This window comes from Apostichopus japonicus, chromosome 21, assembly GCF_037975245.1.
Source record: "Apostichopus japonicus isolate 1M-3 chromosome 21, ASM3797524v1, whole genome shotgun sequence".
Taxonomy (NCBI): domain Eukaryota; kingdom Metazoa; phylum Echinodermata; class Holothuroidea; order Aspidochirotida; family Stichopodidae; genus Apostichopus; species Apostichopus japonicus.
In genome coordinates this window covers 4,631,100-4,643,816 of record NC_092581.1, presented here as the reverse complement: position 1 = coordinate 4,643,816, position 12,717 = coordinate 4,631,100, and the positions used below count along the sequence as shown (strand labels likewise).

General features: G+C 37.5%; 1 protein-coding gene across 1 annotated transcript; it reads left to right on the top strand.

Moving 5' to 3' along the window:
- The first annotated feature begins 355 nt into the window (after positions 1–355).
- On the top strand, positions 356–12,666 carry LOC139962994 (cytochrome P450 3A24-like). The gene is made up of 13 exons (XM_071963438.1): positions 356–959; positions 2,506–2,599; positions 2,827–2,879; positions 3,360–3,456; positions 4,031–4,153; positions 6,197–6,285; positions 7,006–7,154; positions 7,726–7,853; positions 8,449–8,580; positions 9,427–9,647; positions 10,649–10,786; positions 11,341–11,503; positions 12,162–12,666. The coding sequence occupies exons 1-13, from the start codon at positions 880–882 to the stop codon at positions 12,240–12,242; spliced, it is 1,548 nt and encodes a 515-aa protein (XP_071819539.1). The 5' UTR covers positions 356–879; the 3' UTR covers positions 12,243–12,666.
- Positions 12,667–12,717: the final 51 nt, after the last annotated feature.

Sequence of the window (12,717 nt, the reverse complement as noted above, 5' to 3'; positions counted from 1 at the left end):
TTCTTGACCTTTTCTTTCACTTTTTGGTGAGAAAAAAATAATATGTTATTGCTATTGTGAAAGATATTTTTCAACTTCAATACATTTCTGTTGTGAAAACTCAAATTTTGTGATAAATTCTTTGTACAATATCAATTTACACAGATAAGAAATAAAAAATAAAAAAAGAAGATTTTATCAACACGAAATTAATGTGTGGCAGTTTTCTTGTCTTTGTTATGTCTCCTTATTTTCTGTACTTTTTTTTATATTCGATAACAGCTCGGAACGTCCAAGTTCAGTTTGGGTTTTGTGGGTTACAAAGATAAAGATACAAAGTCCAATGACGTCAAGTCGTTGTATTGTACAATCATCTTCCATTTACGCCTATGAATTAAAGGTATGCTGTATTGGCCCAAAATATGCTAGATATATTCAAATATGGTTCACCTTTGGTCAAAAATTCTTAAACTGTTTTTGTTACAAACTTCGAGGAAATTTTCCTAACTGGGACATTCAGTCATCTTGTGTGTTCCTAAAAAAAAAGGTCTGAGAACAATTTGGAGAGTAAAGACCTCCAGGAAAGTAATTTTTCAAAACTCTCTAGCAATTATAGCGTGCTATAATTTGGGGCACATACTGACTACCTTTAAGTTCGCATTCTGATAAAAAAAGAAATACGTGTTGCGGGAAGTTTCTGACCTCTTCACCTACAGCAGTGTTGGCTTATTTTAAACGGAAGTTGCATATTGACAATTTGACCGGCATGTAAACCAATAGAGCTCCCACACTCGCATATATGCTGACCATTCATGCATTACCTATCGCCAGGGTACAGTGGCTCAATCTTACTTCTTAGTTCATATCATTGATCCCCATCGATCTTAGACGAGCAGCGAAATGGACCACTTAACAGATTTATTCAAGTTTGACACAACTACATGGATTCTTGGTGGTACTCTTGGTGTAGCATTTTTCATGTAAGTACATTCACGTTATATATACATATCTATCTATCTATATATCTTTATATATATATATATAATTTAAATTGTAGTTATATATATACACACACATATCTATATATATTTATATATAGGCCTACAGTTGTCTTTGACATAGGCTTCACATATTTCAGACTCTCATTGCATAGGCGTAGTCAGTGGAGGGTGCAAGTTTATACACCCTCCACCCCCCCCCCCTCCCTCATCCACTGCCACCAGTAATTTCCTACAAAAATGTTAGTGTATTCTTGTTTCAGAGATGTGTCGTTTTGCTAGAAAGTCGCTACGAGAGAACAAAACATATATGACAATACTGAAACATTCGGTGGCTTCTCTCACATGGCACTACCCCCCCCCTCATCCTACCCCCCCCCACCCCATGTCGGTATATTCTTCCCCAACACATTATACGCCCTGCACTTCAAAGTGTTGGATACAGCCACACTAACTGTAATACCAATCTACATACAACAACCATATTTGTTTCATTCCTACACAACCAATGTTAGTGCATCATGTTAAATGGAATTGCTAAGATATGCTAAAATGGTCACATTGCTTAACTACAACAGCAATACACTTTTGGAGTGCCCCAAATTAGTGTTCCATATACTACTGGACGTAAATAGCGATGAACAACGAGGATTTCTTTCACTGTACTTTGTTGTCATCAAGCCTTGCTCCTGTACGTTTAACGTTATAATTAATTTTAAAGGGGTAATCCGGTGGGTGAAGTTGATTTCGTAGCTAACATTGCTGGAACTTTCCTGCAAAGTTAGGTCTAAAGCACACATCTTCACAGCATTTAACAGGGTGGTTTTATTTTCAAATTTTGTGATATTTTCTTCAAAAGTATCTTGGCAGAATGAATGAATGAATTGATGATGTCATCATGACGTCATCATAAACTACGAATTGTTCGTCTTTGTAACATTTGGTTCACTTATTCATAGAACAAGTCATTATTTCTGCAAATAGTTACATTTTGAATGAAATTTTAAATACAGAGAGCATTGATAGCTAATCAAACATCCCAAATGTAATGACAGGTGTCAAGGATTAATGAACAAAAAGAGTGTAATAGGAAAGTTAAGCAATTGATGAATATCTACCGTGATGACGTCATAGACCACCCACTGTGTTCCCCTTAAAGAGGTAGGAAGGGCTTAACCAGTCAAAGTGAGTTACCTTCAATCAACCATATATCTAATGATTAAAGGGACAATATATTGAGTTGGGGCTTTCAACTTACACTGTGGAGTGTTTTTCTCTTTATTAGTAGTCTTGCATTTTCTGCCACTGGAATACCCCTTTAAACAAAAGAAGTCCGAGGCTGATGGTCGGGTCATTAAAATGTCAACTGCTACCACTAATGTTCTTATTCTTTCTTAGAAGCAGAATTATGTTTGATTAAGTTATTAATCTGATTCCTTGTAGATTTATAGGTAATATATTACGATTGAATTTGCGCCACTTTTTTTATAAAGTTGTTTTCATCTCTCATGGGATATTAATTTAATAGGTATGACTATTGGAAGAAAACAGCTTTTCAAAGGAATGGAGTTCCTGGTCCAATACCACTTCCCCTTCTTGGAAACGCTTTAACTTTCAGAAGGGTAAATAAAAAAAATCTTTTCTTTCTCAAAAATTACTTTTAATCTATGTCAAAATTTTAGAAGTCCGACCCCATGTAGAACACGTTTTCAACCAGATATGCACACTCCAAAGTAGTCTAATTTCCGCCCCCCCCCCCCCCCCCCGTCAAAATTTCGACATACGGTATCCAATTCTCAATTCATCTGCATTTACACGTTTCTCTTCCCATATTTTCATCTTTATACAGGGGTTCACATCTACAATAACTGACTTATGTGAAAAATACGGAAAGGCATTTGGGTAAGGAATTGTTCAGAAATAAAAAAAAATTAAATGCTTCCATTGTGTTAACTTTTTTTTTTTTTTAGATACACGTATAACACAGATGATTTCCTGTCAAATATTAACTATAGCATTAACGGACGCCGTATAGTTTTACTTCTTCATATTAATCGGTACAATGTTTCAATGAATATTTTCACCATAAGAAAAAAATCTTTCCAGTTAATGAATATAATATCGCCACCCTCGAATACAAGTCGAGAGAGAATTGAAGCTGTTTGATCAAGTTCGTGAAGAACATTCGAAAGTGATAAAGAAAAATCCCTATGTAGAACAAAATATACAACCAATGACGTCACTATGACGATTTCGGATTCTCTCACTAGCTTCACTGCCATCTCTTAGAAATACTGATTTCTTGAGACGTTCACTTCTTTAAAATCCTTCTTTTCTTTCTTTCTCCCCCCCCCCCCCCGCGCCTCCTCCCCACCCACGTAGTGTTACCTTTTTGAGCAGTAAATGGTTGGTTGTCAGAGATCTGGAACTAATACAACAGATTTTGATCAGTCAGTTTTCGTCATTCCCGAATCATGGGGTAAGTATAATTTTTCTGGAACCATCGGGTCCGGATTAGTACCGTATAGGCCATATCGGACCAAGAAAACCTCCCCACCCCCTAGTTAGAATTACAACCCTCTCCCTCCCCCACCCCTCATCCTCCTCGATCCCTACACCTTAAGTACTGTAAAATATTTAAACAAACAACATATGTTTGTTGACATTCTTGATATCTTTTGGTATAACGGGAAATGGCAACTCACTGCATATTCCCACACACCACCTTACCCTCACCCACCCCACCCCACCGCGGCGAGCTGCTGGATGATCCCAAACGACTTAACCATACGTTAAACTGACCCCTATCACATCAAAGGCTAAAATGAAGATTACTCATACCAATGCCAATACATATTTAAATATGAGTCACATCGAGTAACCAGAACTAGATTATAGGGAATATCTAGTAACATGGCCACAGGAAGTATTGGTTCAGAGTATTATCAGAGACAAAACAGAACCATGGAACTTCTATACCAATTATACAGTGGAAACTTTAGAGACAAATCGAGAATACTATTCTTGACTGCACTTTGTTTTTCTCTTTTCAGCCAGATAATCCCTTTTGTCAAGATAACATGATGAAATCCTCTGTGGTTGTTTTATCTGATATGAAGTGGAAAGAAGCACGAAATGCTATGACACCAGCTTTCAGTGGAAGTAAACTAAAACAGGTATTAGTATACGCCAATATATATATATATAGGCTATACTGTGAACGTACATAATGTACTTTTTCACCAGTCTTCACCAGGGACGACGGATCCAATATTTAAGTGGGGTGGCCGGGGGAGGGGGTAGGATCCAAGCAGTGAGGAACACATTCCTCCCCTTCCCGCCTCCCCTTCTCAACCTCACACAATGATTCATTTGTATTTATATTAACGGTCCGGAGGATTTTTTTCTGATAGAAATGCTAAAGTAATCCTAACATAATATGATATAAAGCAATACTTCACCAAAGCATCAACATCATTTGATTATTATTATTTTGAGAGAAAATGACTGTTGGAACTTACCACAAGCCCCTCATCATTTTAAACAGTACGAACATGGTTGTGACGTCACGGATGCCCCTTTGTCCAGAGAGTCCAAATTATTAGTATAGAATATTAGATAGTATAGAATTTTGACTACATTGGAGCGTTATAGAAGTCAAGTGAATTAAAGATAAATCTAATGACTAAATGAAGAGTATTATCTGTACCCTAAAAGTCAGTGAGTAATCGTTGGGATTTGAAAAAAGGAACACGCTCCTTTACTTCAAGTTATTCACTACTTATCTGTGAATAACTCAGCTTGCAACTTATAAAGAGTGGATCGAAGCAATACACGTTTTAATCTATGTAAGGAATTTTGGAATGGCGATATCTTCTTTGGAGTTTCTTTGAAGTCTTATTTCAACAACTATACGTTTTGGCATATAGGCATCTGTACAGGGTCTCTATATGGGGTACGTGGTCCACCTAGCTTGAATATATATGTATGTAGAGTGAATCCTTGACGTCACAATCATGTTCGTACCGTTACCAATGGGGGGGGGGAGGTTGCTTTCATATGTCTTTTATCTTCTCTTATGCTGTAAATCATATTTTGGTGAAGTCTTATTTTGCTATTTTCGGATTATTTGCGATAAATATGAAAAACCTCCTTTAACAGAATTCTTTTAACACAACCTTGCGTGTATATACCTAGTAATCTATAGTCTTATTATGCCACAGAATGCACTGACCATTTGACATCTAAACGTCGACGTTTTTTTCCTGGGGAAAGACCACCACAACCCCTATATGGTAGTCTGCTTCAACGACCCCGGGGGAAACGCCCCCCTCCTTCCCTTATAAACTCCTTCATTTGCCTCTGGCCCTCCCATAAAGGTTATTTGCCACTACCTAAATCAGTCGGGGCAATTATAACCCATATACTGTCATTACTAGAAATATCACAAACGTAAGTTGTAATTAATTAATTTAATCAGCAAGGATATTGTTTAAGAATAGTAACTAAGATAAGAGAAAACCTCCGAATCAATAAACCTCGATCTTCCAAGGTACAAAGGTTACCTCGTTGGAGGTCAGTGTGACACATTGTATTTATCCTTTACTTTGCTTGTTATTCAGCAGTTATATACGTTGGGTATACGCTTCATTGTGATGGTGGGTCTCATCCGTTACAAAGTGGACTATCCCACCTCCCCCACTTTATACAGTGAATCAGTTCCTCACATAGTTAGTGGGTAAGGGTGGGGTGGGGGATCAGCGTGAGAAATTATTCTTGCCCATTCTCTGATCCAAATCATAAAGTGAATTACTAACAAACTTTGTAAGTGAGATGATTAAAAATCTGCCGCACGTATTTGAGTAGAGCAATTTTCACAGAATGATTTTCCCAGTACCTTAACCCTTGCACCACGTCCCCCTAGCAACCCCCCCCCACACCCTACCCTTACTACCACCCTGTCCTTACCCGTCCAGATTGGATCCTCTGGCTATATGACCTTAATGGGTGTTATCCTCATTAAAAATGACAATAATAAAAATTTAAAAAATCCAAGCACATTCGTTAGCTCATGAGCGAAACATGAAGTTCAATGAAATATCAACGTGTAAATCTGCATTGAACAAGGAATCATTCAGTTTGATTGGGGGGGGGGGTGGGAACAGACAATAGATTTTAGAACAATAGATTTATTGTGTTTTCTTTTGTTTTCTTTACAGATGACTCCGATCATGACAGATTGTTGTGACAATTTACTGGCAAAAATTGAGGAATTACAAATCCAGTCAGACTTCATCCAATGCAAAGAGTAAATTAAATTAAGTTGATTTTTTTGGTTCCGTTTGATTAGTATTTCCAAAACTACTTGAGATTCCTTCACTTTAATTTTTATAAACAATTGCTCTTTTGTTTTAAACATTATACATTGTTTCAATCCCTTGCATTTATTTCTTTTCTTCTTTGGTTATTGTTTTCTATTTTGTATATTTTAAGTAATTTGCGATTTGTTTACTTGTTTGCTTCATTCAAACTGATCGCTTTCTATAATAAAAAGATTTTGCATACTCAATCAAACATGATTAATGATTTGAAATAGAATGAAAATCAAACAAAGTCTTATTAACTAAATTCGAAAATAATATGCAGGAGTCTGAAGAACGTTAAAATGTTTTCCAACCAGTATAGGAAAATATATCATTATAATTCAGAGTAAAACTAATTTAGCAGTAGCAAACTTAAAGAAACAACATTAACTGTGTGTTGAAACCCCACCTCCAACCCCCCCCCCCCCCGCACCCTAATAGGAAACCCCAAGCCCCACCCAAGCCCCACCCCACCCGCTCCAATATAAATCTTTAAATATTATGTAATTTATTAAATATTAACAAAAATGTAACGGCATCAGCCATATATAACTTGTACCAAAACTTGACTAGAATATTTTACGTAATTTACGGTATATTGATGTTATTGTTAAATTCACTTTTCTTTAGTTTTAATCTCTTGTTGTTGATTTATTTACTTTCAGATTGTTTGGAGCTTTCACAATTGATGTTGTGGCTGCAACATTTTTCGGTCTTCAGCTAAACTCACAACAGAATCCCAAAGACCCATTCGTACAGTATGCTAGAGAAGCCCTCGCCGTTAATGTATTCAGTTTCAGATATATCGCTGGCTGTAAGTATATTTGAATATGGATGAGAGAACAGATTTGCATAACTGGGGTGCGAGTTAAGGTTGCGGGTTGGGGTTAGGGTTAGGGTGCGGGTTGGGTTAGGGTGGGGTGGGGTGGGGTGAGGTGAGGTGAATCGGCTGAACTCTCCAAATTTATTTCGTATGCTCTCTAAGGTGACAAGCCCTTCATATATGAAGGGCTTATATTAGGCTGATATTAGTTCCTTGGTATGATTGAGTTTTTACCATCTTGGCCAAAGGGGCGGTTTCAACCCCCACCCTCCCCCACCCCCTCTCCGCACTCTTCCTTCCCTCTCCCTCCCTAAGGAACGCCACTCATTTCCAACCGTCTGTGCAAGCACTCAAGTAAAGGTGCCCAAGGAAACGAAATGGACAGGTTATCAAAACTTATTTGTATTTTTATTCATTATTCGGATGTAATTTATTAGGTGGTATACGAATGAGGTTGAATATATTTTCTGCAATTAATCTTCAGATACGATTAAAGATATAAATATAATTGGGCACCTTTCTTCTGTTATGTTCTCTACACATCTATATACTCTTTACACAGCCGCTTTTCCTTTGGTGGGAAGATTTTTTGATGTCATAGACTATGGGCTTTTTCCTCGCCATATCAAGAAATTTTTTACTGATTTGACTAACCAAGTTATCGATTCAAGAGAAAAAACGAAAAGTAAGGTACGGTATATGTTGTTTCCTAAGATGTTACCTAAGAAATAAATTACCTAGTTGTAAGATATCTACATCTTCCCTCACAAATATCCATATGAAATGTTCTTGTTTGTGAATAATTACGTCAGGGAAATGGGTTCTTTTTCTCACTGAAATATATACTTTCCTTTGATGCATACTGTGATAATATGGTAATAAAAAATTATAAATCGAATAACTTAACAAAAACATTCATATTTGCATAAGAAACCAATAGGTAACTCGTGTTTGGTCAGACCAGAGAGAGAGAGAGCATAGAAATTCCAGAGGTATAAAAATGGTCAATGATTAATATGCAGTATGAATAAACATGATGGCATTGAGAATTTTACGTAACGTTTGAATATATTCTTCTCAATTTTTGGTTTTATATTCAAGAGGTGAAATAGAATTGTACTATCTTTAAAAATATGAACTATGTTTGCGTTATGTTTTTGTAACATTTATGTTATTATTATACACCGCTCTCTTTTTTCCTCCCTCCCCACCCCCACCCCACCCTTTTTTGCGTGTTTCAAGTTTGTCTTTTCATAAAGATTATTCATTTAATTTTCGATTATAGGTCAGAGTTGATGTACTGCAGCTTATGGTAAACGCTCACAAACTTGAAGGAGAGGAAGAAGACGGTAACCATGGTGACGATAATCACCACCACAAGAAGATTCAGTTTACGAATGCTGACATAACTGCTAATGTAAGTGTGTCACCAAAAAGCAACAGGCGCCACCAATCACTGGTGTGCGGCAAAGATTACCTAATTATTTTCTACGCGATACAGAGAAAAAGCATCTGTTTGGGCAAAGTGCCAGACAGATTCAAACACTGTAAACTAGATTGAGTAATATGTACAATATGGCGCAAGGGATGAAGTAGCCTAAGGCCATAGGAGTCAATCACACGATTGGTGCAAGACTGTTGGACTTGCCAACCCCCCCCCCCCGTCTCCACCCCACCTCACCCCACTCGTCGTGCAAATTGCTCCCCCATCTGCGTACCATCATTTCTCCAAAGACTTCACAAGTTACGACACACGGGGTATTGTGCCCCTCCTTATAATTGCTGTGCCCCTCCAAATGAGGGTTTCTGCTATACGGAACTCCCTGTATTACCAACACTTGAGAAGCGTTTGCAAAAAATAATAGGAAATATTCATAATCATTATTATTACAAGATAAAAAGTTTATATATCTGTCATACTAACTGCTAAGGGTTCAATGATAAAATTACCCGAAGTGCATTGCGCGCACCCCTTCTGTTCGCCAGGTTAGTTATACGCTTCATGGTGCAACATTATTAACAAACAATTGTAAATTTTCTTTGATTTATTAAATAACCATCATGCTTTCTCGTTATACGCAGCTGCTTTTGTTGTACTGTAGCAATGGTTACGACTTGGGTGTCCAGTTTCTAGTGTCTCTCGTTAATGTACATACACGTCTGGGAGCAATTCGAATATTCCAAATTTTTGTGAGATAAAAATTCACGAAAATAAACCTGAATACAAAGATGTTTTTTTTCTCTCTCTTCGTGATTTCTTTAGACATTCACCTTCTTTATGGCGGGATACGAAACCACTACAACAACTCTTGGCTTTATCTCGTATTTGCTCGCAACCAATCCTGACAAGCAGGAAAAACTCATCGAAGAGGTTGATCAACATTTTCCGAATGGGGAACCGTTGACTTACGAAACCGTCAACAAAATGGAGTATTTAGAGGGCGTTATTAAAGAAACCTTAAGGTTATACCCGGCATCATCCCTGTGAGTGAATACTACTTAAAAGAAATTGTCCAGGTCAAAATTTCAGTGCGCAACAATGACGTCACACCTGTTTGCTCCAAGTTCACTTTTGATATGAAAGGTGGCAACTTCAACTGTCAATATGTCAAAAACGGTACATAGGAATTGAATGCAAATTTCAACAGAATGCTTAGATCATGTTCTTCTTTAACACTGAATCAAAAAAAAAATTTTGACCTGGACTATTCCTTTAACTCTTGTTACAGGTCATCAATATTACTTCCGATAAAGTATAACATATTAAAACATTACCAAATTTTCCAAGAAATGGCCAGAGAATATATATGCGACTTGAATTAGCTAAGACACAGAAACAGAAAACAGAAGCTTTCTCGTATAACGGAAAGATATGATTGTATTTGTCGAATCATCTTTTCAACCCTCCGACCTTCCCATTCTCTGCTAACGTGCAGCTATTCTCTGTGGTATCTCTCTCTCCCTCTGTTGTACCTTAAAATGTCAAAGTTCGAGGTTATATTGTGTAGGAATGTTGCATCATATAGTGCATATGTCTTTGTAGTATAAGAGATATTTGGGACACGAACAGACAAACTGCGTATTTAGGAACCTTGTTAAGTATACCAGTGTCACTGGAAATATTGGGTATCTATCTTACATCATTTTCTATAGGATGGGGACTTGATCCCCACCCCTACCCCCTTTCAAAAACCACAGTGGCGTGAGAAAATGGACTCCATCGTCTGTCGGGAGCTAAAACGTTCAGTCGAGGGGGGGGGGGAGGGGTAAATATGCCTTAGAATACATCATTGTTCGTCTTATCTAAACTTTCAACTTTTTTTTTCTCTGGAGACACACTCCAATACATGAGTCTCGGCTTCATCGAAGCCAGGCACCCATCCCTCCTTAAAATCCTTATAAATATATATATATATATATATATATATATATATATATATATATATATATATATATATAATTATAAAAATTTGTTTACTATATAGCACCGACCGTTACTGTGAGGAGTCTACGGTAATTGGCGGGGTAACAGTTCCAGCGCAAACAGTCTTTATCATCCCAATCTACACCATCCACCATGACCCCGAAATCTGGGAAGATCCAGAGAGCTTCAAACCAGAACGGTAAGAACTAACAAGGAAACACTATAGTGTAGCTTACAGTATATTACATATCTGCTTTGGACACCCACTGGAGATGACTCGGTTTTGTACGGGTGAGTGAGGGATTCGGTTCCCCTAGATATCGGTCGTTCCCATACTGCGCCCGCTCTCCCCCCCCCTCACCCTTCTCCTCATCATCCTTCCCCACCCCCCCCCCCCACTCTCACTGACCCAACCAAATATATCGTAGATGAAGTTACAGAGGGATTTTAACAATGATACACACCACCTCTGGAAGTCTATTTGCCACCCCCACCGGATCCACCGTACCCAATGGACTCCCCCTCCCCCACCCCCACAAATCCCCTGGTGTTTGTGTTAGATCTAGCTATATCGTTCTTTGTAATCGATGTGTTCAAAATGTTAAATGTTTGACAATATTCCCTAAATTAAGTTTCTTGTTCAAAACTGCCTGTTACAGTTACCCAAAAATATGTGCTTTTAAAAAAAAAAACAACCCTTTTGATCAAGTCTTGGCAGCATTTGATCGCCTTTAATATGCACTTTTTTAACAGCTTCAATAAAGAGAATAGCCACAGGATACACCCTATGGCATGGCTTCCATTCGGAGGTGGCCCTCGTATTTGCTTGGGGATGAGATTAGCTATGATGGAGATGAAGTTCGGAGTGGTACGGATACTCCAGAAATACCGGTTTGAGACCTGTCCCGAAACTGAGGTGACCAAACTCTATTGACCATTTTATCATGACGTCATGAATGGTTGACAATTCACGTTTGTTTAACAATAGCATGCAAGTTATTCGAGTAACAAACCCCCGCCCGCCCCACCCCCGTCATCGTCCCCGCCCCCTCAACGCCAACGGTGGAAATTTCGTTTCAAAGTCATTGAATGGGTTGCGGTAATTAAATACATTACTTTGCATAGTATTAATATATCATTTCAATATTACCAATATATTATTCGTATATTATTTACATATTATTTGTAAATTATTAGTCTATTATTAATATAATATTTGCTTCTTTTTTTTAAGACGTACACCTAAAATGTTCCATTATCAGCTGTCGTCGTAAATGTATCAGATAATGAATTTTGTTGTTTCTCTTTTGTCCTTAAAGATGTTTTCGCGTAGAAGAAATCGGCGGCGCTATCACATTTCTAAAAGTTTACCGATATAAGCAAACAATGATAGCACCATCTAAGCAGCTTTGTATGCAAAAGTTTTGTAATATCCTTTGAACCCGTGGATATGGGGGGGGGGGCCTTCTTGACTTAATACTATTTAACACATCGTTGTGTTGAACTGGTACTTGATATAGGCCTGTACTTTGGTTATTATGTAATATTTTGTCCCCTTTTAACTTTTTTTGCAGATTCCTCCAGTTCTCAACATTAGTACTGGTTTGATCTCTCCACCAAATGGTATCAAACTTCGCATTGTTCCGAGAAAATGAGTGAAAAATAAGGAAGACGAAAAAGATAAAAAAAACAGAAGCAAAGTATCTACCATCTGATGGGTGCCATTTTGTCCACACATAATCTGCAATAATTCTAGATCAGTTAAGATTTCAAATCAAATCTTGATCACATTTGCTTATTGTATAAACAAAAGAACTAATATAGTTTAGTTTAATTCGATATAGACTATATTATAGTAATGTTATAGATTCAAGTTCAGCGAAAATGGATGAAGGACAATTGCAGTTTTCCCCATTTAAGGGGCGCCATTAAACAATTTAATATGAATGGATAACAGTATCTTAGCTTAGGCTCAATAGCCTATCATAACGCGTAAAGGATAACGAAATCATGTATTTTTACAATGTTGAGATAGCGTTACACATGTTAAAACCACCAAATGAAAAATTGAGATGATTATGATTGCGGTTGGGGGAGGAGGTGGGGAGGGTGGGGAGGGGTGGCGGTGGG